The 26,643-nt window shown below is 38.3% G+C and overlaps 1 protein-coding gene across 2 annotated transcripts; it reads right to left on the bottom strand.

The window, feature by feature from the left end:
* Nucleotides 1-962: 962 nt before the first annotated feature.
* matn1 (matrilin 1) lies at nucleotides 963-25,549 on the bottom strand. Of its 2 annotated transcripts, NM_001099740.2 has the most exons (8): nucleotides 24,395-24,535; nucleotides 16,986-17,332; nucleotides 12,979-13,201; nucleotides 9,964-10,092; nucleotides 7,401-7,805; nucleotides 5,849-6,001; nucleotides 3,920-4,000; nucleotides 963-1,540 (listed from the first exon to the last, which is right to left on the bottom strand). In NM_001099740.2, the coding sequence occupies exons 1-8, from the start codon at nucleotides 24,474-24,476 to the stop codon at nucleotides 1,491-1,493; spliced, it is 1,470 nt and encodes a 489-aa protein (NP_001093210.1). In that variant the 5' UTR covers nucleotides 24,477-24,535; the 3' UTR covers nucleotides 963-1,490. The 2 variants fall into 2 exon arrangements, with proteins under 2 accessions (NP_001093210.1, XP_087150301.1); XM_087294175.1 differs by lacking the exon at nucleotides 9,964-10,092 and having other exon boundaries at nucleotides 24,395-25,549.
* Between the last annotated feature and the right edge of the window lie 1,094 nt (nucleotides 25,550-26,643).

Genomic DNA, 26,643 nt, shown 5'->3' with positions numbered 1-26,643 from the left:
TTACCACTTTAGCAGATTTGTCAAACATAGCCACCTCTTATTTTGAACAGTTTCTTACAAAACAAGACAATAGTTTATCAGAATGCCAGATCTTTTCTGGGAAAGCAGTAGTAAAAATTTTCCTGTTTTTATAATCAGTTTCCACTACATTTAAATCACAATAATATTAAAGAAAATGTATGCTAATTTGGGTTGTGTTGCAATTTTAGCATAGTCAAGCTAGATTTTCAAACATGATTTTTAACCAGCCAATTAATTAGATTCGATCAACTAGGAAGCATGGTATTGTATATCAGTTTGTTCATTTTTACCATACATAAAGTAGACTAAACAACAAAAACAGCACAAACTGTACTTAAAATAGTAGAAAATATGATTCATATAGTACATTCATTCATTTTCCTTCAGCTTACTCCCATATTTATAAGGGGTCGCCACTGCGGAATGAACCGCCAACTATTCTGGCATTAGTTTTATGCAGCGCATACCCTTCCAGCCGCAACCCAGCCCTGGGAAATACGCATATACACTCACATTCACACACTACGGCCAATTTTGTTTACCTAATCCACCTATAGTGCATGTGTTTGGACTGTGGGGGAACCCAGAGCACCCGGAGGACACTCTGAGGGACTCAAACTAGCAACCTTCTTGCTGTGAGGCGACAGCGCTATCCACTATGCCACCGTGCTGCACATTTGGTACATTTCTGAAGTAAAAACAATAACAACTCGACAAGGAAAAACATCAAGCATTTCAGCTATACCTTTCATTAATGCTAATGTTATATAACTACACCCGCAATACACACACACACACACACACTCCTCAAACTATACATCCTTCTGAACCTGGGGCTCCTACTAACTCTGAACAGTTTCTCTTATGTAAGCCCTGTATTGAAGTGAGCCTAATGCACAGCTGTTCAGCACACACACAAAGAAGGACACCACAAACAAAGACACAGACACAAAACGAGACTTTATTGAATCATCACAAGCCGTATGGTTAGCATTTGTATAGTCGGTGTATGTTTACCCGTGTGTGTGTGTGTTTGTGGCATGTCTGCGTATGTGTGGATAATCAAGCATTCCCGCATTTATTTCAAGTCCAATCTTTATATTAAATTACCATCATATATATACTTCATATAAAAGAATATTTCAGGGGCAACACGCGGTTTCTTCAGTTAATTTACACACCACGTCCCCATAAAGAAGACCTTATTGTCCAGCTTGTGTGTGAAGACGGTGGATATGGGTGGATTTATGTACTCAACGCACACAGGGTTTTGTTATGAGGGATGACTGGTTGAGAATCGACACCTTCAGCTTTTTTCAGTGCTCCATCCCTATGGACAATAGCGATGAAGGCAGAGAAGCAGAAAGAGATGCAATGGAGAAGACAGACTTAAGAGGTCACAGGAGGCGTTTGGGTTTTTACAAGTATTGAAAAGAATGGCAGTGTAAGGATTAGATGTTGCCGCCATCTCAAACGATCTTGTTCTCCAGGGCAGCGATCCTCTTCGTCACAGCTTCCAGTGATGCTTAGGTCAAGGAAATAATGCAATGGTTTCATCCTCACTAGCTGTGCATATTTAATTCATGCATTCATTCATTTTCTTTTTGGCTTAGTCCCTTATTTTTTTCAGGGGTTACCACAGCAGAATAAACCACCAACTTATCCAGCATATGTTTTCAGCAGCAGATGCCTTTCCAGCTAGGGCGAAGCAGTGGAGCAGTGCTGTCGCCTCACAGCAAGAAGGTCGCTGGGTCGTTGGTTCGAGCCTCGGCTCAGTTGGCATTTCTGTGTGGAGTTTGCATGTTCTCTTTCCGTTCGCGTGTGTTTCCTCCGGCTGCTCCGGTTTCCCCCACAGTCCAAAGACATGTGGTACAGGTGAATTGGGTAGGCTAAATTGTCCGTAGTGTATGAGTGTGTGTACGTGTGGATGTTTCCCAGAGATGGGTTGCGGCTGGAAGGGCATCCGCTGGGTAAAAACTTGCTGGATAAGTTGGCGGTTCATTCCGCTGTGGTGACCCCGAATTAATAAAGGGCTGACAAGAATGACTGAATGCCTTTCCAGCTGCAACCCATCCCTGGGAAACATCCATACACACTCACTCACACTCATACACTACAGACAATTTAGCCTACCCAATAAACCTGTACCGCATGTCTTTGGGCTCTGGGGGAAACCGGAGCACCCGGAGGAAATGGGGGTCCAACCTGGTACTAGTAAGGTGTACCTAATAAAGTGGCCGGTGAGTGTATATACACAGTGTCTCATAAACAGTAAATAAATGTAATGCACAGATTGCGCTGTTATTCCCATACCAAATTTTCTCATTCAGATTTTTGTAGTATAATAAGCAGTCATATTTTTGTAAGATATATTATTGCTTGGTTTTTTTGAAACACTGGGTGTGTATGTAATGTACATAATTATCATGGTATTTGCGTTTCATAGTATTTATAAATATTTATTCGCAAATCAGTTTTTGGATTTACAAATAAATAACTGAAACGCAAATTCATCTCTTTAAAAGGCAAAACACACCTCAAAAAAGTTGAGAGATGATATAATAAGTAAATAATATACTTATACACACTGTACTCACAATGAAGTTCTTGTTCATTCTTCACTAAGAGGTAAAAAAGAAGTTCGAAATAATTTGTTCAGTTCAAGGGACTAAAACGGGAAAGACTTCTAAGTCAAAGAGGGTGGGGCCCTGTAATGGAAATTCATTTTTAGATGACCTTTATATATTGGAAACTTGTTTAAGGTGTGTTCTCCATATGTTCACCATAAAACCTATGTGTACATTTTTATACATAACTATATTTCTCTAGGTGCATGCTTATGTGATTATCCTAAGAATTTCCCTTATCTGACTATGTGGGGGTGAACATTTCTTTTCTCTGGGTACGCATCACTGGAATTTATGGTCTATACATCACTGAAAGGTATGGTTGCTTAAGAAGGATGTGTGGTTGTTATGAGCATATCCCACGAACGGCAGAAGACGCCTGACGTAAATGCAGATGAGGCCTTATTGAGAGTTGACCTCGTAAGCAGTACAAACTAGATAAAACGGTGAACACACTTTGCTTTAGTACCTCACTCTGCAGAAACTGTTGTTGCTGTATGATTGTGATCTTCTTTATAAAGAATAAAACTTTGAAAAGACATCCCGGGTAAGACTTTGTTTCTTGACCACTGAGAGAGCCTCCTAAGAGAAAATAGCCACTACAGGCCCCATATAGCCACACCTACCAATTACATCATCGCTACAAACCAATTATATCTCAGAGGTGTTTACAAACCAGGCTTAAGCGAGCTCTTTTGAATTGCCTACACTTCAGAACTTCATTCTGGCCTGATTTTGTTCATAGTGAATTCCCACCAGTTCTACAGTTTTGCTTTTAGCATAAAAGTAGTTCAGTGCATATTTTCAACATGGCAGCTGTGCAAATGAGCATGAACACTGCAAAAAATGCTTTTCTTACTTAGATTGTTTGTTTCGTTTCTAGTCCAAGTAATTAAAAATTCCTAAATCAGGAAGCATTATCTAGACAAGCAAAACATATTGTCTTGTTTTGAGAAATAATATGCCAATATTAAGTGAGTTTTTCCTTAAAACAAGAAAAATAATCTGCCAGTGGGGTGAGCAAAATAATCTTACGTCAAAACAAAAAACAAGATTATTTTGCTTACCTCATTGGCAGATTATTTTGCTTGTTTTAAGGAAAAACTCAATTAATATTGGCATATTATTTCTCAAAACAAGGCAATATGTTTTGCTTGTCTAGAAAATGCTTCTTTATATAAGAAAATGTAGATATTTAGACTAGAAACAAGACAAAAAATCTAAGCAAGAAAAGCATTTTTGCAGTAAAGGCTCTATTTAAAAAAGGATATATTTCTTTGTTAACGCCTGTAGTGCTTCCTCCACCTTTTTCTGGAACTTGGTAATGGAATTACATTCACAGGGATCTTCCTCTGCAAAAAACAAGACCACACAAAGTTAACTGAGGAAATACTACACAGCAAATTCATTGGTGTTAAATTTCGAGTGTTATGGTAATTCAGAGTACACTGCAAAAAATGCTTTGCTTACTTAGATTTTTTGTCTTGTTCCTAGTCCAAATATCTAAAAATTCCTAAATCAAGAAGAATTTTCTAGACAAGCAAAACATATTGTCTTGTTTTTAAGAAATAATATGCCGATATTAAGTGACTTTTTCTTAAAACAAGCAAAATAATCTGCCAATGGCGTAAGCAAAATAATCTTATCACAAATCGAAAAAACAAGATTATTTTGCTCACCCCATTGGCAGATTATTTTGCTCGATTTAAGGAAAAATTATTATATATTAATAATATTATTTCTTAAAACAAGAGAATATGTTTTGCTTGTCTAGAAAATGCTTCTTAATTTAAGAACGCTTAGATATTTGGACTAGAAACAAGACAAAAAATCTAAGTAAGAAAAGCATGTTTTTGCATTGTAAAGTGTTAAAATTCTAGAGTTAGATAAAGATAAAATAACCCTCTCAGTGTTAGAAGCTGATTAGCCTCCTTGTCATACAGTGTTACATGTATCTAACGCTAATATAGTGTTGACTACAACATCCAAGAATTTATGCGCAAAAAGCCTGTAGGATTTTTTCAGGCATTTTTTTTTTCCCACAAGGAGCAAGCAAAAATTCTGGTGTTAAATATACAGTGTGATTTTTTTTTATTGGTGTTGTTCAGTGTTAAACCTGGAGTACATTTCAATCAACCTATGTGAAAAAGCATATATTTTAGAGGATTTTTTTTTTTCAGTGTTAAACTTTTAACCCATAATCCAGTGTATGTCCCACTAGTGAAGGTGGAAGTCCAGTTTTTTTGCTCAAGCAGGTTCTTTTGGACAAACAGTGATCAAACCAGTATGTTTTGAGTATGTCACGATGATATATTATAAGATATAATAAATTAATTCTCATCAGAAGCAGTATTTGCACTCATTAACTTATATACACATGAACTCTGTGAGTAATGTACAAATTTAATATATTGACATTTTAAAGCGTATAACACTTCAGTTTGACATAAGAATAAACTCTTACTGTGTTAAAATGAACTCTGTGAGTAATGTACAAATTTCACCCTTTAGAAAGTATTATTTTAACTCCAAAATGGAGGGAGTCATATGTACACCCAAAGAGTGTTAAGTTAAACTCAAATTGAGTTAAAAGTACACTGATTTTTTGCTGTGATGAGATGAAGCAGCTGGTGAGTAGAGTTACTTAAAATGTTTGTATATAGACATTTGACATCCAAATTATTATATATACGTTAGATTAAAATATCTCACAAAAAAAGTATAAATTTTCATCTTTATTTTGTTCTTACTAGCTATGTTACAATAAAACTAAAGAAAATAAAGCTGTCTTAAAACTGCTTCTTTTGGTTAAAATATGAGAAGAAATGGTTTGTGACTGTTTTGAATTGTTTTCCTTAAACATTAACCGAATGGTTGATAAAATGCTGCCGATATTAAACAAGATATATTTTTGTTTTTGTGCAGTGTTGAAAATTTGACCTAAGAGTGTTAACATGTGACACTGATGGTGTTCATATGATCTTTTGTGGTGTTAATATTTTACACTATAAGAGTTTGCTAATTAACACTCTCTGAGTGTTGATAATGTCAACTCTTTCAAAAGTGTTATTTTAACACTTCTATAGTGGGTCCCATATAAACACTGGGGGAGTGTTAATTTTAACTCTAAGGTAGATAAATCTACTATCTAAAACTTGCAGTGTAGTTTTAATGGTCATCTTTTTTGTGGTTGCATTTACCTTGACAAACGTTGATTTGCAGCTTCTTGGCAATTTGGTTCATGGTTTTGAAGTCAGCCGTGTAGAAGTAATGGTCAGCGATCGGTTCAGAGGCGATCTCTCTCAGCTCATCCTCAACTGCATTGCCGACTCCCACAGCATACATTTTAAAGCCTAAAACATACCAAAATGCACTGTAAAAATAACATTTCAAGAGTTCCCACTTAGACATGCTTAGCATTTATAGCAGGTTTGGCATGCTGTCCCGGGAGAGAACCCTGAGCTTGGAGATATTTGAGCTCAGGGCTCCTGCCTTGTCAATAAGCATATCAGGGGATCCGAAATCAGGTAGGTCTCAATAGCTCCCCCTTTAGAAAGGGGAGGAAAAGGAGGAGATGGGGTGAAAGGGGGGATTCTTCCAAAACGAAGATAGAGCAATAAGGAGAAAGTGATCCATTTATAGTGAGCAAGAATCACTCTGATTGGATTATTACTGATTACGGATGAGTGGCCAGCAGTGCTCAATCATATCACGTGCTCCTCTCGAAATTAGTTTATGAAACTTCACTTAAACACATTGCAATGCATTTGGGATTTTTTTTTTAAAGTTATCTTCATTATTTTTAGGAACTTTTTAACATGTGCTAAAGAAAACGAAAGAAAAGATACAAAATGATCAAATAAAAAAATAATAGAAATTGCCATTACAAGTATATAAATAAATAAATAAATGCATGTGCTGTACATACACATACAATATAGTCCCAGTGACTGATTTTTGTACAATTGTTTCTAAGAGTGTATACTTTCATTTTTCTAATCCCAAATAATGAGACAATTGTTGCAATCAGTGTTTAAAAGGAGAGCTCTCTGTATTTTTCCAATAGTTTTAGGGTGCTTTCACACCTACACTTTTGTTTCGGAATGTGTCTCGATTGCCCAGTTAGCGCGGTTCGTTTGGCATATGTGAACAGGGCAATCGCGCTCTGTTCCGCGCCAAAGTAATCGCTCCGAGATCGCTTGAATGAGGTGGTCTCGGCTCGATTAAAACGAACCCTGGAGCGGTTCGATTGCAGTGAGAAAGCGATCCGATCCGAGCGCGGTTATATCACAGTGTTTTATGGATATGTAATAGGCTAACGGCTATATGAAGAGAGAATTATGAGTAGGGCGGGAAAATTCGCGAGTCTCCGGATGCCCGCAATCGAGTGATGATCTCCCGGTAATCTTGCGTCTCCCTCCCAGTCCTCAAATAGGCATCGTCGCGCACCCTTCTCAGCCCTCCCCACTGCGTCTCTCCTCAGACACGTCGCACCCACACCCTGTCAATCACCACCAAACCACCACCTCTCCTGACAGCTTAGCAGGACGCTGCAAAATAAACCCTGACACTGACCAATGTGAGGAGAGTTTACTCGCACGTGACTTGTTTTAGCTCTTTTGGTCCGTTTAGAAACTTTGCAGTGTGAAAGCGAACCGCTCCAAGAGCAAAGAGCAACAATGTAACAATTGTAATCTGTCTTGGAACAACTGAATCGATTCACAGGTGTGAAAGCACCCTTAGTTTTCTAACCTAGCGCCTTGGCTTTCTTGGCGGCATCTCCGATGTAGTCCTGCGACCTGCCGTCTGTGAAGACAATACCGACTTTCGGCACTCCTGGTCTGGCGCCCTGGTTAGGACCGAAGCTGTTGTCCACCAGGAAACTGAGGGCATGTCCTGTCATGGTTCCCCTCTCCATGTAGTCCATCCTTTTCACAGCTTCTTTCAGGGATCGTTTGCTGTTGTGGCGTCCCAGTGGGAACTCCTGCTTCACAGTGCTGGAGTACTGCACCAGTCCCACGTGGGTGTTGGTTTCTGACACGTCCAGTTTGTCGATAATCAGGTTGATCCATTTCTTTACCAGCTCGAAGTTCTCGGGTCTCACACTCTTGGAGCCGTCGATCAGGAAGACCACATCTGTGGCTGCATTACTGCAAGCTGAGAGATGAGAAACAGAAGGTGCTAATGGTGACTCCATACTGGGGCCCCGGGACCCCCAGGGGTCCACCAAAAATATAGGACAGAAATATTTGACAAAAAAAGTGCTTTTAAATGTGCATTTTATTCAAGGTTTGACGAAACAGCCATTAGCGTGTTGTTTTATCACCGCTCTGCCAGTAAGAGTGGTTGAGCTCAAGCGCATCAAATATGAAGCATCTTAAAAGGGGCGGTGCATGTCAGACACTAGAGAGCATTTGAGCATTCAAGTTTATTTAACTTAGTACTAAGTTTGTTGAACTGAATAATTTAAGTATAGTCTACAAAACCGGCAAGTTAAATAAACTTAAATATGCAAGTTTTGGGAGACTCTATTCCCCAATTAAATTGAGGCAACGAGTTTACTCAATTAATTTAGTTCAGTCAACTTATTATATTATGATACATTTTACGTTATGTTCAGTCAAATTTACTTAATTGTTTAAGTAAAGACAACAATAGGGTTTGCAGTGTATGAAAGTCAATGGTTACCAAATTATATTTTGTTAATCAGAAAAAGAAACTAATAAAGGTTTGGACCCACTTGCAGTTGGACTTGTGGAGCTGTGCATCGATGGTTTTGCTCTTCAGTGTTTGGACTTTCAGCAGTGAAAATTACACCACACTGAAATGAACTGAACTGAACTTCAACTCTGAAAACTGGACTGACAAAGTTTCAATTTCAATCTACTAGAACTTCTATGCTTTGACACAATCTACATTGTAAAAGCGATCTAGAAATAAAGATTAATTGAATTGGAGTTGAGTAAATTGTAAGTAAATTATTTATTTTTGTGGGAACTATCCCTTTAATCTGAAACTGTGGTGTTTGGTGATTTATACAACTAAAAAGTCAAGAATATTAACTTTTTTAACTTTGAGAATTCCAAAAAAACGTCCAGGCAAGGCCAAAATAATACCCATGGCTTCTGAAAAAAAACACACTGAGGTTTTATGAGGTGAAACGATTGGTTTGTGCAATATGAGGCCCTGGTAATAATGTTGTAAATAATGTAGAGTTTCTTGCACAGGTTTCACTTTATAAGACCTCAGTGTATCATTCAGAGCCACGTGTATTCATTTTGTTTTACCTGTGTATGTATTTTTTGACTTAAAATATTTGGGGGGTTTTTTTACCCTCAAAATGCAAGAAGACAATGACTTTATATGATAATGTCATTAAATGAATCACCAAGGACCTATCTTTCAGCTAAACATCTTCAATGTTCTACTGGAAAACAACCTCAAGGTGACTAAAAGTGATTGCGTGCTTACTAGTGTCGCTTATACAAGACAAAATGACCAAGACAAGTCTGATTCATCAGAAGATTCTTGTAAATAGCTATATTAGCCATAATCTGCAATGTGGAAGTTAGCTCTTTTCTGCAATTGTTTTAGGATCCAGTTGCCTATGGGAGAAGTGAATATGAATAACAAGCAGCCATAAAACATATGCACTATAGGTTAGTTGAATTAACTAAATTGGCCGTTGTGTATGTGTATGAATGAGTATGTATATATATTGGAAGGGCATCTGCTGTGTAAAACATACGCTGGATAAGTTGGCGGTTCATTTCGATGTGGCGACCCCTGAGGAATAAAGCGGCTAAGCTGAAGGAAAATGAATAAAGTTTGCAATATCAGGCAGCACCGTGGCTCAGTGGTTAGCACTGTCACCTCACAGCAAGAAGGCTACTGGTTTGAGTCCCAGCTGGGTCAGTTGGCATTTCTATGTGGAGTTTGCATATTCTCCCCATGACTCTGGACTTTCCCCCACAGTCCAAAGACAAGCGCTATAGGTGAATTGAATGAACTAAATTGAATATAGTGTATGAGTGTGTGTGAATGAGTGTGTATGGGTGTTTCCCATTACTGGGTTGCAGCTGGCATTGCATCCACTGTGTAAAACATATGCTGGAATAGTTGCCAGTTCATTCTGCTGTGGCGACCTCTGATAAATATATAAGGTTGGAAGTATTTGGTGTAAAATATAACACAGATACGATTAATAAGGTAATTAAAAAATGACTCATTTCAAGGTCAAATATTAGCCCATAAATATTATTTTCTGACTCTATCAAATCTTTTTCTCACTTACCCAACATTATCATGTACTCACCTGAGCATGATCGGCTGTCATTCATGAGTGTAAAGCCCTCTCTGCAGGCGCACTTGAAAGATCCGGGTGTGCTGATGCAAATGTGCTCACAGTCATGATCACCAGTCGCGCATAGGTCCGACACAACCGCTACCATGAATGTAACACACACACCGGGTGGGGGGGGGGAAGGAAGGGTTAGCGAGGACAGAATTACTATGTGAAGTGGGAACTTAAGAAAATCAATGCGTTTTAGCAGCCTGCTGCACTCAAATGAACAGCAAATCTTTAAAACGCACTGAAACATGTCAGAGATCCAGGCGCCCGAGGCTAGTAAACGTCAGTAGTCTCAGGCGGCTGTTGCTCCGATGCAGACTTTCTACCGCATTGGTTCTCAACCTTTTAAGCTGCAAAATGATTTAGTAAACAAACAAATGTCATATATCTTAAAGCTGAGAACCACTGCACTGCATTAGCGGTTTCCATTCACCAATTTGTATGCGCTTTTTGGAATATCGCATTAGAATGCTTTATAGAAATGACGAGCTGTGCATGAATTTTAAAACTGTGCATAAAAATTTTTGCTGAGTAGGATAAACTTTTTATCCAAAAATAATTTAAAATGTTGTTTTGGTCTAGGGCTGGGGATTATTTTCCATATTGAATGATAACGATATATATTCTCAAAGTTGTTAATGGCTCCAGATTTAAAGGAGTGCTCTGACAATGACTGAAGTCACAAAGATTAGAGGGTCCATTAATTGGCATAATATTTTTGGCCTATTAATTTGTCGGTGGGGGAAAATTTTGTGTATCTCCAATCACGTGCGCCGCTTGGGAGGGAAAAGTGAAGATGATTCTAAGGGCCCACACAGTTTTGGGGCCCCCAGAGAGATTCTCAGGGGCCTAAACGCCAATCAAACCCCCTCCCCATCCACCCCCCCATCTTCATTTTCATCTGTGAAAATAGTTCGGAGCTTATCAATTGTGCTGACAAAAATTTTATTGTGATTTGATATAATATCATATATCGGCACTGCCCTATTTTCTTCTATCTAAAATTACTCAGCTAAAGTCTGTCATCACAGTGGTTCAGTATTTGCATTACAAATCTATTATTGCGACCAGAACTGTCTTAAGTCATTGGCTCTATTTTAGCAGTCTAGGTAGGCACGTAAACTAAATCGCATGGCGCAAAAGCATTAAGGGCGTGTCCAAATCCACTTTTGTTATTTTAAGGATGGAAAAATGCACTTTGCGCCCTGGTGCATGGTTTAGCAAGGTTGTGCTTAAGCTGCTGTCACACTAGAGTTTGAGCTTGGCATGATTAGGCATTTAAAAAAGTGAGCGATTGGGCCATATTTTAAATTTCTGTTCAGAGAGGTCATGTTTTAATCCTCGATTGGTCTTACTCAGTCACGTAATGCGATTTCAGAGTTCACCAAGCTTAAACTTTCCAATGCAGTGAACTGCGAAACTTGTCGCACAAGCTTGCGTTTCCGTTCTGACGCATTCGCATACATATCAGTGGAAGTCTATGGGAAGAAAAGTGCAGTGTGAACGTGGCTTTATTCTCTTAATGAGTTATGGCTGTGATTTGAGCACAACCTGCATTAAATTTAAGAGTCAGTTGTGTCGAGCCATGGTACATTTGCAATTTACATGCAGACTTCATAAGTGTAAAAACTTAATGCTTCACTAAGGAGAAAACAGTTACACAGACCATCTGCAGCGCGAGGATAAAGAACGAGCCTCCTCCATTAAGCCTCTTTACTTTCTCTTTAATTCACTTTTACTCTTTACTCCTTTACTTTCATGTATCAGGAAACGGTGTTGTACTCACTCCACTGAAGACATCCATTACCCTACAGATTTTATTTCCTTTGTTAATCTCAAAGATTTGTTTTAAAACTGTTTCTAAATTCAGTTCTAATTTTTAGCGAACGATTAAAGGGACGATTAAAAGAGAGTGGTCAACAAACTGAGTTATATCCAAACCCATGTCCTATACTAATGCCCCATATGGTGATGCAGAGGTCTCCAAAACCCAACAGGAGGACAAAACTAAACTTGTTTTTAATAACACATATATGCAAAATAAATATAAATATGCAAATATGCAATGATAATAACATTATACAAATGCAAATTGTAAAAAAAGCCACTTGGAGGTAGTAGTTTTTATATTTATGTAGACAATAATAATTTTGGTAGCATTTTAATTGTTTCAAATGTAAAGATATTTGTGCATTTCTGTACATCCTGTGTGTATTAAGCAATGTTTGGACCCATATAGGCGCATAACTAATACACTCTGCGGTGTACTTTTGACCAGATTTCAGTTGGTCAATGGTTCAGTCTATTTCCGTTCTTCAAAATAGCAACATGCAAACAATGCGCCTTAACACACCTCCTTTTCAGACCAGCACACCAATGAGTCCACAATGTGGCACAGATGGATTTGGTATTTAAACAATGTAGCACAAAACGTGAAAATTTGGTTTGCGCTGGTCTGAAAAAAGCAACAAATCACGCCAACACGTCTTGCGCTATTGCGCCAGTTGTATTATAGGGCCCATTGTGTTTCGTCATCTGAGGCGCAAGCAAATTATTAAATAAGAAAAAAAAAAACACAGTGGCTTCTCTTACAGCAGCAAACTCTATTTGTTTTTTATATCTGGTGCCAGTTGATCAAGAAGTGACAATTTTTTGAATGGATGCATATGTTGCTTTATTTGCAAATATTTTATGCGATATTCCAGTTTTGTGCATATGTTGACATCTTTGGATTGGAAACATAGCTATTGACTACACTACAGTCACATCAGTGTTTATACATGCTTTTACTTCCTCCCCCGGAAACCCGAGTGCAGTGGAGCATCAAGCACTGGGTGGAGATCCACGTCTGGAGGTGAGATTAATCAAAACATGCCCTATCTACAGTATCCTCATGCCCACTATTGTACTGTAAATCAACTATTAATACCGGCGGCCATGTTGAGGATCAGTCATGGGTCCTCTATTGTTCACACTTACCACAAAAGGCCTCCTGGAACTTCTTGGTGAGCTTCTCGATGAGGCTGTAGCTCTCCACGTAGTCTACGTGATCCTCCAGGGGCTCGCTGGCCATCTGCCTGAGGGTGGTCATGTCAACGCGGCCCACTCCGATGGCAAATATCTCAATGCCGGCCTCCCGCGCTCTCGCTGCAATGTCACGGATGTTGTCCTGCGGTCTGCCGTCTGTCACAATGATGGCCACCTGCACATATTTGCTAATGTCATTGTTTTACATGAATTAAAAGCTGCAGATTTGCTCACATAAGAGTACATTGTGGAAAATGAAAATGTTATAAAAAACTCAAGCACTGAATTCTCCAAGCACTTGTAAGTTCCTTTGTAAAACTAGCACTTCATTCTGGTGCACCAATCAGGGGGAGTTTAGAGTAGTCACTGCTGAAAATGAACCAGTCAGAGGCATTCAGATTAGTCACTGCTGAAAACACACCAATCAGGGGAGTTTAGTGTAGTCACTGTTAAAAAAGCACCAATCAGGGGAGTTTAGTGTAGTCACTATTGAAAACGCACCAATCAGGGCAGTTTAGAGTAGTCACTGTTGAAAGTGAACCATTCAGGGGAGTTTAGAGTAGTAACTGTTAAAAAAGCACCAATCAGGGGAGTTTAGTGTAGTCACTATTGAAAACGCACCAATCAGGGGAGTTTAGAGTAGTCACTATTGAAAATGCACCAATCAGGGGAGTTTAGTGTAGTCACTATTCAAAACGCACCAATCAGGGGAGTTTAGTGTAGTCACTATTGAAAATGCACCAATCAGGGGAGTTTAGAGTAGTCACTAATGAAAACACACCAATCAGGGGAGTTTAGTGTAGTCACTGTTAAAAAAGCACCAATCAGGGGAGTTTAGTGTAGTCACTATTGAAAACGCACCAATCAGGGCAGTTTAGAGTAGTCACTGTTGAAAGTGAACCATTCAGGGGAGTTTAGAGTAGTAACTGTTAAAAAAGCACCAATCAGGGGAGTTTAGTGTAGTCACTATTGAAAACGCACCAATCAGGGGAGTTTAGAGTAGTCACTATTGAAAATGCACCAATCAGGGGAGTTTAGTGTAGTCACTATTCAAAACGCACCAATCAGGGGAGTTTAGTGTAGTCACTATTGAAAATGCACCAATCAGGGGAGTTTAGAGTAGTCACTATTCAAAACGCACCAATCAGGGGAGTTTAGTGTAGTCACTATTGAAAATGCACCAATCAGGGGAGTTTAGTGTAGTCACTATTGAAAACGCACCAATCAGGGGAGTTTAGTGTAGTCACTATTGAAAACGCACCAATCAGGGCAGTTTAGAGTAGTCACTGAATAAAGTGAACCATTCAGGGGAGTTTAGAGTAGTAACTGTTAAAAAAGCACCAATCAGGGGAGTTTAGTGTAGTCACTATTGAAAACGCACCAATCAGGGGAGTTTAGAGTAGTCACTGTTGAAAGTGAACCATTCAGGGGAGTTTAGAGTAGTAACTATTAAAAACGCACCAATCAGAGGGGTTTAGAGTGGTCACTGCTAAAAATGAACCTATCAGATGCATTTAGAATAGTCACAGCTTAAAATTCACCATCGAGTGAATTTTAGATGCTGATGAAAACACGTCAGAGACGTTTAGAATTGTCACTGCTAAAAATGAACCAATCAATGGTGTCTAAATTAGGTGCAGTTGAAAACGCACCAATCGGATGGTAGTCACTGCTAAACGCCCCAATCAGGGGAGTTTAAATAAGTCACTGTTGAAAATGAACCAAACAGGGGAGTTTAGTGTAGTCGCTGCTAAAATTGCATTAATTAGGGGAATTTAGAGTAGTCACTGCTGAAAACCCATCAATGGAGAACCCATCAAGGGAGTATAGAGTAGTCACTGCTGTAAATGCAGCAATGAGGAGGGGAGTTAGAGTAGTTACTGCTAAAAACGCACCAATCAGGGAAATTTAGAGTAGTCACTAATGAAAGTAAATCAATCAGGGGAGTTTAGAGAAGTCACTGTTGAGATGCACCAGTTAAGGGCGGGGGGTGGTTTAGAGTAATCACTGCTAAAAACGCACCAATCAGGAAAGTTTAGTCACTGTTGAAGGTGAACCAATCAAGGAAGTTTAGAGTAGTCACTTCTGAAAACGCACCAATCAGAGGAGTTTAAAGTTGTCACTGCTGATAACGCACCAATCAGGGGAGTTTAGAGTTGTCAATGGTGAAAATGTACCAATCTGATGCATTCAGATTAGTCACTGCCGAAAACGCACCAATCAGGTGGAGTTTAGAGTAGTCACTGCTAAAAACAAACCAATCAGATGTTTTTAGATTAATTTCAGCTGAAAATTCACTAATCAGAGATTTTTAGATGCCGCTAAAAAGGCACCAATCAGAGATGGTGAGAAGAATTGCTGCTAAAAATGAACTACTCAGTGGTGTTTAGATTAGATGCCGATCAGAGGTGTTTAAAGAAGTAGAATTTAGATTAATTTCCAATGAAAATGCACCAATCAAAGCAAATATTCGATTTTATGAATAAAAAAACACTCAGATCCTGATTAGATAAAGTTTTACCCACACTCTAAAAAATAACCCAAGAGGTCTGTTACCACTACATAGTTTAACACATATTTGTAAATTAAAAGTTTTAACCTAATCAACAATTTATTATTTATCATTTTTAAATTGCCATAATATGTTTCTTATGTTTTCACAGCAGGAAAATATTGATAATTACATCAACAAAAAAATGTGGCTAATTTATGGGTAAATATGTCTGTCAATCAGTTTGAAACTAAACTTATAGCAACCCAAAGAAATTGGTTTGAATGCTCAATTTTTCCACACAAATGGAGTTCTGAATTTCAAAGCTCCTGCCCTACTGAACAAGCAAGAAGCAAGCCCGGACAAGTTTTAGGCAGACTTTTTGGCACAAAAGACATTTTAAGGTGAGCGTTTTGCTTCATTTCTAATGAATTTTCTCCATTCCACAGCTACTCCTGGTAAATACAGCTGATGTAAGCAGTGTTTTTTGACTCAAAAATGTTTTTTCTGGCTTTACAAGAATGCACAAGAATTTAAGGAGGACCTTGAAAGGCAAATGATGACAATTGCCATTGTTGGTGATCAGTTTACTTTGCAATTGAGTCACAAGACGAAAAACCATCATGGTTGAGGGCATGAGAATCCTAAATGGAATGGATATCTCAAGGAGCTCTGCTCTGCTGCTGGGCATAATATATGCTCTGAATCTAAGCTAAGGAACTTAAATTTACTTGTGAATTTTCTTGATGGACTAAAGCCCAGTGTAAAAGTAAAAAGTTTTGCTCTTTATGTTGAACTTTGTTGTTTGTATTTTTAAGTCCACACACTGATGTTTTTGTTATTCTTCATACTGTTAATATGGAACAGTACACGCTTTTGTTTTGTAAAATACTGAAAAACGTTTTAAAATTACTGAAACATTACTGGAAAACAAAAATGTTATTGAATATATTTCTTGCAAGCAACTAAATAAACAGTAAATTTGTAAACATACAAAAAAAATTCAACATTTTCAACTAAATTTATTTGAGGTTAAAAATGTGAAAATGTGAATGTATAATTATGGTAATTAAGTTTATAACACTGATTTATTTTAATTCTTAATTTAAAAATAGTTGAAACAACTGATGTTTTTTAGTTTATGTTATGTAAATATGCATCTGATTGAAGAGGAAAATGTCATTAGGCTAACATAATACAATTTGTTGTCTGAACTTCACTTTGTTAGATGTTGTCGTAACTTGAATATATTGATGCAAACTGCTGCGTTATTTGTTTTGTTTGGAGTAAACAATATTTTTTAGAGTGCAGTATACATAAACATACAGTATACCATTTTCCCCTATAGTTTTGGTACAGTCTCGTTTACAGTTAGGATTTCTCCAATGTGGATAATGTAACAGCAATGAGGCTTAAAGCTGTTAATGATGCTAATATGTGGGTTTTATGGGATTGTCCTGACTCTGACCTTGCTGATGTCAGGGGATTTGCGTCCTCCCTCGGCTTCGCTGAAGGCCACATTCATTGCAAATTGGATAGCGAGTCCAGTCATGGTGCCAGTGGACAGCGGCTCAATCTTGGACACGGCCTTGACCAGCGCAGCCTTGGTTTTGTGGGATTTCAGAGAGACTTCGTTCTTCACTCTGCTGGCGTAGTTCACCACACCCACACGAGTGGCGTCCGGCCCGACGCTCAAACCATCGATCACTTTGGCCAGGAAGACTTTAACCTGCTCGAACTCAGAGGGCCGGACGCTTCGAGAGCTGTCGACGATGAACACCACATCAGTGGGCTTGGTGTTACACAGACCTGCAGCTGGAAACAGGGAAACAAGAGCATTCCTGTCAACGCATGTACTGTACTAATGACATGTTACCTGCCAGGCACAGTTACTGTAGGAAAAACAACAAACACGGCACATTTTCAGATTCTATTCAAGGAGATAAAATGATGTGTGCAAACCTTTTTAAACCTCTTCACAAAAGAAGATATTTTGAAGAAGGGTGGAATCTGGTAGCCATTAACTTCCTGAGGGAGGATGGATATATTTATTTATTTACGTTTGTTTGTTTGTTTGTTTGTTTGTTTGTTTGTTTGTTTGTTTTGTTTTTGTTTGTTTGTTTTGTTTTGTTTTGTATGTTTGTTTTGTTTTTGTTTGTTTGTTTGTTTGTTTGTTTTTGTTTGTTTTGTTTTGTTTGTGTTTGTTTGTTTGTTTGTTTGTTTGTTTGTTTGTTTTTATGTCTATGGTTGGCAGACAGGTTTCCAACATTATTAACAGTATGTGACCCTGGATCACAAAGCCAGTCATAAGTTTCTAGTAAGTTCTCATTTCTGAAAATTAATCATAAATAAGCCTTTATCGATGTATGGGTTTGTTAGGACAAGATGTCCAAATACATTTCTTAGCATAAACTGCATGGTGGTGCAGTGGGTGGCATGCTCGCTTTACAGCAAGAAGGTCGCTGGTTCGAGCCTCAGCTAGATCAGTTGGCGTTTCTCTGTGGAGTTTGCATGTTCTCCCTGTGTTGGTGTGGGTTCCCTCTGGGTGCTCCAGTTTCCCCCACAAGTCCATGCTGTATAGGTGACTTGGGTAAGCTAAATTGTGTGTATGAATGAGTGTGTGTGAATGTTTCCCAGTGATGGGTTGCAGCTGAAAGGGCATCCGCTGTATATGCTGGATAATAACATATGCTGGATAAGTTGGTGGTTCATTCCGCTGTGGTGACCCCAGATTAATAAAGTGACTAAGACGAAAATACAATATATGAATGAATAATGTACAATTTATATAATTCACAAACTTTCTTCATAGACTAAAATTAACATTCATAATCCATACAATAATTTTTTGGGCTTTTGTCAAACATCTAACATATACACTCACCGGCCACTTTAATAGGTACACCTGTCCACATGTTCGTTAATGCAAATCTCTAATCAGCCAATCACATGGCAGAAATTCAATGCAGTTAGGCGTGTAGACATGGTCAAGATGATTTGCTGCAGTTCAAACCGAGTATCAGAATGAGGAAGAAAGGGGATTTGAGTGACTTTGAACGTGGCATGGTTGTCGTTGCTAGATGGGCTGGTCTGAGTATTTCAGAAACTGCTGATCTACTGGGATTTTCACGAACAACCATCTCTAGGGCTTACAGAGAATGGACTGAAAAAGAGGAAATATCCAGTGAGCGGCAGTTCTGTGGGCACAAATGCCTTGTTGATGTCAGAGGTCAGTGGAGAATGGCCAGACTGGTTCCAGCTGATAGAAAGTCAACAGTAACTCAAATAAGCACTTGTTACAACTGAGATCTGCAAAAGTGCATCTCTGAACACACAACACATCCAACCTTGAGGCAGATGAGCTACAGCATCAGAAGACCACATAGGGTGCCACTCCTGTCAGCTAAGAACAGGAAACTGAGGATACAATTTACACAGGCTCACCAATAGAAAATTGGAAAAACCTTGCCTGGTCTGATGAGTCTCGATTTCTGCTGCAACATTTAGATGGTAGGGTCAGAATTAGGCATAAACAACATGAAAGCATGGATCCATCCTGCCGTGTTTTAAAGGCACAGCCTACCTGAGTATTGTTGCTGATGATGTCCATAATATTATGACCACAGTGTACCCATCTTCTGATGGCTATTTCCAGCAGGCGAATCATCTCAGACTGGTCTCTTAAACATGACAATGAGTTCACTGTACTTAAAAGGCCTCCACAGTCACCAGAGCTCAATCCAATAGAGCACTTTAAGATGTGGTGAAATGAGAGAATCACATCATGGATGTGCAAACGACAAATCTGCAGTAACTGGATCTGCGTGATGCTATCATGTTAATATGAACAAAAATCTCTGAGGAATATTTCCAGCACCTTGTTGAATCTATGCCATGAAGGATTAAGGCAGTTCTGAAGGCAAAAGCGTAACCTGTACTAGTAAGGTGCAGGGGCGGACTGGCCATCTGGCAATTCTGGCAAATGCCAGAAGGGCCGGACCAATTTTTAAATGTGGGCCGGTCAGTTTTTTTTTTAATATGTATTGTTTTTAAGTGCAGACAGCTTTAATCTCTTGCTAGATGTGATATTATGATGATGATAAAAAATAAATAAAAAATGTTAAGCATTTGGCGCAATCGGCAACTGCCGCCTGGTTTCAAGTTGGGCCGACCCAATCCAAGGTTACCCTGACATAATTAAAATCTGGCAAAAATGTCATATTATTTCACTATCTTTACACCAAAATAAATAGTGAATGTGCGTGTCCGTGGGTGGGGCTGTGTCGGTGTGGAAATGTGGGCTGGTGTGGCAACAGTGCCAGGGCTAAATTTTTGTCCCAGTCCGTCCCTGGTAAGGTGTACCTAATAAAGTGGCCGTTGAGTGGGGGGGGGGGTGTTGAGTAATCATTGCTGAAAATGAACCAATTTAATCATGAATCTATATATATTTAAATATACAATATAAATTTTGTGCTTCAGGGTCAAGTAGTTTCCTTTGTGTTAAAAGAAAAATGAGTAAATGATAAATGATAAAAGTTTCATTTTTGTGTGAACAATTCTCTTTAATAATGGCAAAATTGTCTCATTTAAAATTATGACAGTTCCCTGTTTACACACTTAGAATTATTTTATGCTACATGTTGCATTTATTTGATTAAAACTACAGTAAAAAAGATGGAAACAGTAAAATATTTGTATAAACAAAACTGTTCTACTGTAATATACTGAATTTTTACATGTGTTTTCCCCTCAGTGATGAATAGCTGAATTATTAGCCTCATTACTACAATATATTCAGTTTCCCAAGAAAGCGTGTGTCCCATCTGCTCAAGAAATATTCATTCATTCATTTTCCTCCAGCTTAGTCTGTATTTCAGAGGTCAACACAGTGGAATGAACCGCCAACTACTCCAGCAAATACCCTTCCAGCTGCAACTCAGTACTGGGAAACACCCATACACACTCATACACTATGGCCAATTTAGTCTATTCAATTCACCTATACGATATGTGTTTGGACAGTGGGGGAAACCGGAGCACCCGGAGGAAACCCACGCCAACACGGGGAGAACATGCAAACTTCACACAGAAATGCCAACTGGCCCAGATGGGGGTCGAACCAGCGACCTTCCTGCTGTGAGGTGACATTTGCTAACCATTAAGCCACTGTATGTATTTATTATTGAACAAATTGTAAGTGAAGGAAAGAATGTGAGAGTGAAAAGCCAGACAGTCTGCAGGTTCAATAAATGTACAGTGCTGGTCTTTCTCATAATAACTCCCATTGATTATACATTCAGCCTCAGGTATGCACACACACACCCACACACACACACACACACACACACAGGCGCGCACAGTAAAGGGCCTCTTTGTGTACATATGTAGTGAAATCTGAAACCTTAAAAACACATTTTCCTAGAGGACATACAAGTCACGTACAACCACTGGAAACATGAGCCTAATTGCCCACTTTAAACATCTCTCAGTTTTAAACACCTACATCCGAAATCACATACTTAAACACTACAGAAATTGTAAGTGAACAACAGTAAGTGAGAAAATACCTGTGTCTGAATTCAGTAAATATCAGAATGGAGACTGTGGTATATACAAATTACATTCATTTTTTTTCGGCTTAGTTTATTCATCAGGGGTCGCCACGGCGGAATGAACCAACAACTTATCCAGCATATGTTTTACACAGCGGATGCCCTTCCAGCTGCAACCCAACACTGGGAAACACCCATACGGACAACTTAGCTTATTCAATTCACCTCTAGCGCATGTCTTTGCTGGAGAAACTGGAGAATCCAGGTGCCGCTGTGACGCCCTATACAGATTACATTCATTCCATATTGATATTTACATCTCTACTCAGTGGTGGAGTATTAAAGGGATAGTTCACCCCAAAATGGAAATGTATTCACCCTCATGTTTCTTTTTTTACTGTTTACATAAAAGAAGATATTTTGAAGCATGTTGGAAACTACTAGCCATTGAATTCCTTTCTAGAAAAAAATACAATATGAGTCAATTGGTTTCTATCATTCTTCAAAATATCTTCTATATAAAAATAATTTTGTTCTGATAGAGGGGAAGTAAGTAATGACAGCATTTCCACTTTCTTTTTAATTACTCAATCAAAATAAGTCTTCGTCAGAGTATTACATTTTGAATATTCATTTATTCATTAATTTTCCTTCGGCTTAGTGCCTTATTTATTAGGGGTCGCCACAGTAAAATAAACCGCCAACTTATCCAGAATATATTTTATGCAGCGGATGCCCTTCTAGCTGCAACCCATGTACTGGGAAACACCCAGTCATTCACACTCATTCACTAGGGCCAATTTAGTTTATCCAATTCCCCTACAGCACATGTGTTTGGACTCGAACCTTTTTGCTGTGTAAGTACTAACCACTGAGCCACTGTGTCACCCTCAACACAAACATATTTAACCAATTGGACTGATGGACATCATAAAGGGACAGATCACCCCCCAAAAATCTAAATTTGGTTTTAATTTGTTTCTTTTTTCCATTAAACACAAAAGAAGATACTTTGAAGAATGCTGAAAGCTTTTTTTTTCCTAGAATGAAATTTATTTTCTACCACACTGCAAAAAAAAAAAAAAAAAGCTTTTCTTACTTAAAGAGTTTGTCTTGTTTCTAGTCCAAATATTAAAAAAAAATCTGAAGTCAAGAAGCATTTTTTAGACAATTCAGAAATAATCAGTCAAAATTACAGGAGTTTTAAAAAAAGCTGAATATGCTAACCAATGACTAAAGCAAAATAATTTTAATTCAAACCAAAAACAAGATTATTTTATTTATCTTACTGGCAGATTGTTTACCTTGTTCGAAGGAATAAAACTCACTTCATTTCTGAAAAGCTTTATAAAAATAAAAATAAATCAGTATTTAGATATTTGGACCAGAAGCAAGACAAAACTCTGAGTAAGTAAAGCTTTTTTTGCAGTGCAAGTTTCAACATTCTTTAAAATACATTAATCAGACTTCAATGGAGGAAAAAAAAAAAAACTGATGTAAAACCACTCAGAGAAATGCTGAATTATTGGGTAAAATATGGACTAACCCAAAAACATTGGTTCTAATAATTTAACTGAAGGATGATTCTCAGTGATGGGTTGCAGCTGGGAGGGCATCCGCTGCGTAAAACATATGCTGGATATGTTGGCGGTTCATTCCACTGTGGCGACCCCAGATTAGTAAAGGGACTAAGCAGAAAAGAAACTGAATAAATAAATTCAACTGAAAAAAATAACCCCACAGTTGGGTTAGTCCCTATTAAACCCAGAATTGATTCGAAATCACCTAGCATTTTTTAGTGTGTGCATTTTCATTTTTGGTTGAACTGTATTCTATAAACACTGTAAAAAATAAAATCTGTTATTTTACTTTTTTTTCCGGCAGCTAGGGTGCCTGAAAAAAAAAAGTAAAGAAATTGCCGGTAAATTACAGGCATTTACAGTAAAATAACAAAAGGTAAACTACAGACATTCACCGGAAATATCTGTAATTTAAACTCTGTTATTTTCAAGTAAATGTCTGTAATTTAACGCTCATTATTTTACGTTTTTTTCCAGCACTCTAGCTGCCAGATAATGTAAAATAACAGATTTTTTTTTTACAGTGTAAGGGTATTTTCCATTGTCATAGCAACCATAATAAAACCCAACAGTCAACTTTATCAAATGAAATGAGTGTAGTTAACTTAAAATTGACTGAAAGTTAATTCTCCTCATTTGAAAAGAGTTTTGAACTCAGTGTTGAAGATAATGAGTTAATAAAATTCTTCATTACTTCGACTTAAATGGAGTAAGTTCACAGTACTCATATAGATTAGTTTTTATTTCAAATGGTTTGTAGCAATCAGTTTCCTCAAGTGGTTTGAGTTACCTTAACTTATTAGGTTTTACAGCACTCAATTAGTTTGAGTTCTCTTCATTTATTGGCCTTTACTGTGCTCAAATTGCTCAGTTTACTCAAATGGATTAAGTTCACAGTACTTTCTACCTGCCAACACTCCCGTTTTTCTTGGGAGTCTCCAATATTTCAGACCTATCTCCCGCCACCCTCCCATTTTGTTATCTCACCCAGAAAACTCCTGTTTTCAACCATTACCCCCCCACCTCCACTCTGTGAAACCCCTGGTCGCCAACACTGGTATACGATCCGATCACAGCGGCCGCACGAAACATGCTTCATAGTACAGTTACTAACACCGCAGTACACAATACCTGGTTCTCATTATAGACACCTCACCCCTAACCCTAACCCCCCCCAGTTTCCCGGATTTTCAGGGACAAATGTTTGCAGGTATGCAGTACTCATTAGGATTAGCTCTTGAACTTAAATGGTTTGTTGCAATTGGTTTCCTCAAACAGTTTGAGTTACCTTAACTTTTGGGGTTTTACAGCGTACTGTAAAAAAAATCTGTTAAGTAAAAGTTTCAGAAAATTACAGTTTCCGTAATTTGTGATTCACAAGCGTTTATATTTACAGTTGTGAATTGCATTATGGGATGTTGATCTAATAATATACAGAGAAATAAGTCTGTAAAATGACAGAAAATGTACTGGAAGTTTATTACAATGCTCGTGTACCATAATTCACAACTTAACCCAGACAATATATCACTTTACACTATAAAAAATGTTCATAAATTAACTTTTTCAAAGGTTAAAAGTTGCTGGAAGAAAGATCAAAATCCCAAAATGCAAGTCAAATGCATAAATAAACAGGGAAAATTAAAAACACGAATCACAAAACACAAAAAACCCTGCTAATTTACAGACATTACTTACAGTCCATTGCTAAAAGTCCTCCACTAACGGATGTGTGAATGTCTTACCCATAGCAGCAGCCTGTCTCAGATCCACAGTGGCTTGAGCTCCCAAGATGCATAGCAGCATCACAAACCCCGGCAATGTCATACTGTAGCGCGGCGTGAGTCCCAATGACCTGCTCCAAAACCAGAGACAGACTGATTCACAGAGAGAGAGACGTGCAGGTTATCAACACACACACACTTCACATTTACAGATACACACTTACAGACGCCGCCCTCCAATCCATCAGCTTTTTTAGGGGGGGTGGAGGAGGAAAATGTCGATACCTGCTCCGAAAGAGTTTTTGGGTAGGAAAGACAAACACACCTTGATCTGTGTGTATGTGTTTGTATAAGGGAAGTCGGGTTCATTTGGAGCCCTAGGAGGGGTCTCTATAACTTGGGGTCGGAGTCAAATAAACATCGAGATGAATCTGTCTTTTCTGGGCACTTTTCCTCTCGAATTAATCTCACACACGCAGGAATTTATGCACAGGAATTATGTGGGAAGCCTGCGACACAGACGGCCCCTGTTCGGACTGTGTTTTTCTACTATATGCACCGTGGAGTGTGTGTGATGTGAGTATGAACATGTAGGCCTGTGTCTGACTTTGAAATGGTGCGCAGGATAGGAGTTGATCGACTTGAGCGTGAGATGAGGGTTCTGGAAAGGTTTGTGTTAGAGGACACGAGCTCCGTTTTCAGCTGTAGGTTAAAGGATTTGTGGATTATTGATTGGTACTGTTAGAGACGCACCAGTGGAACGGCTACTACTATTTATCAGCAAACTTTAACTCAAAAACAACTTATAATATGAATATTAAAATGATGTGGGCGACACGGTGAGTAGCACGAAGAGCAAGAAGGCCGCTCAGCTGACCAGTTGGCATTTCTGTGTGGAGTTTGCATTTTCTCCCCGTGTTGGGTTTCCTCCGGGTGCTCCAGTTTCCCCCACAATCTAAAGACATGTGGTATAGGTGAATTGACTAAACTAAATTGGCCATAATGTATGAATGTGTGTGAATGAGAGTGTGTATGGGTGGTTCAGCGGCTGGAAGGGCATCTGCTGTGTAAAACATATGCTGGATAAGTTGGCGGTTCATTCCGCCGTGGCAACCCCAGATTAATAAAGAGACTAAGCCAAAAAAAATGAATGAATGGATGAATATTAAAAAAGATCAATTCTATCTCTATTTGTACAACATGATCCCGCAGTCTCCTAGAAAATAGTTTCAACAGTCTCTTTTCAATCATTTAGAAAATAATAATAATAATAATATTAAAATAGCTCTTGATTTATTGAAGTGGAAAGTACAGAGAATAGTAGCATATAGTAGTGTATTTATATATAAAAGTTAAGACAATATTTTTATGTTACTTTAAAGGGCACCTTTGATGAAAATCATCTTGTGTAAGCTGTTTGGACAGAAATGTGTGTAGGTATCCGCTTGTTAAGTGGTGATGTATGTAATACTGTTTCCGGGTCCAAGCCGCCATTCATTTGAGTGGAGAAATCATTCGTTTATGATCACGTTTTATTTATTAAAGTTAATTTTATATAAAATCATAGTGTACACAACAATCTCTGGGCTTGCTGCATAACAAATACCAAAAATTTAACAATTTATAATAAAATGAATCACTTTCTGGCCATCGGATATTAGGCATGGACATATATATTGCAATCGTGATTTTCGAAAGCATTAAATCGTTTTGTAAACGTTTATTATTACCATTTCATGAGTCTCCCCATTTAGTTGAATAGAGCACTTGGACCCGGAAGCCGATTCGCGTGACGTCACACTTAACAAGCGGATAGTGTGTCCACAGTCATATTGGAGTGATATAAACATGATAATCTTTTTTTTTTTTTTTTTCCCGACGCTAAAATAGGATCCAAATTCCAGTGATTATGAGGCTGGTCACAACATGATGTAGGAGTGCGGTTTCCCCGCCCACCAAGTTGATTGACAGGTGCCATGTTTAAATAATAACATTTATCCACGTCCACAGAACATGTATTTGCAAATAAACTAAGATTAAAATATCTGTTCTGACTCTCTGTGTTTTTATAAGTTTTATAAGATTAAAACATTTTTAAAACAGAGCATGTTTGTAATAAAGGCAGTAAAATCTTAACCGATATAATCACCACTGCCGGATGGTGTCAGTAAACGCAAATATGTGTGTTTGTGTGTGTACTGTAAACAGCAATTGTGTGAGACTCATCATTTCAGAAAGGCTTGAATAAACTTCACTACAAATAGATCAAA

Source organism: Danio rerio, chromosome 19 (assembly GCF_052040795.2).
Source record: "Danio rerio strain M-AB ecotype USA chromosome 19, GRCz13ab, whole genome shotgun sequence".
NCBI lineage: Eukaryota > Metazoa > Chordata > Actinopteri > Cypriniformes > Danionidae > Danio > Danio rerio.
Note: the sequence above shows the minus strand (reverse complement) of the source record. Positions and strands in the feature narration are given on the sequence as shown.

What these genes read in the sequence shown, in the direction of transcription:
- matn1 (NM_001099740.2), bottom strand. Translation starts at nt 24,476, where the DNA reads ATGACATTGCCGGGGTTTGTGATGCTGCTATGCATCTTGGGAGCTCAA. An exon ending in GAGACAGGCTGCTGCTATGG is followed by an intron (nt 17,333 to 24,394) that starts GTAAGACATTCA and finishes CCCTGTTTCCAG; the next exon opens with CTGCAGGTCTGTGTAACACC. An exon ending in ACAGGCGTTAACAAAGAAAT is followed by an intron (nt 1,541 to 3,919) that starts ATATCCTTTTTT and finishes CCTAAGCATCAC; the next exon opens with TGGAAGCTGTGACGAAGAGG.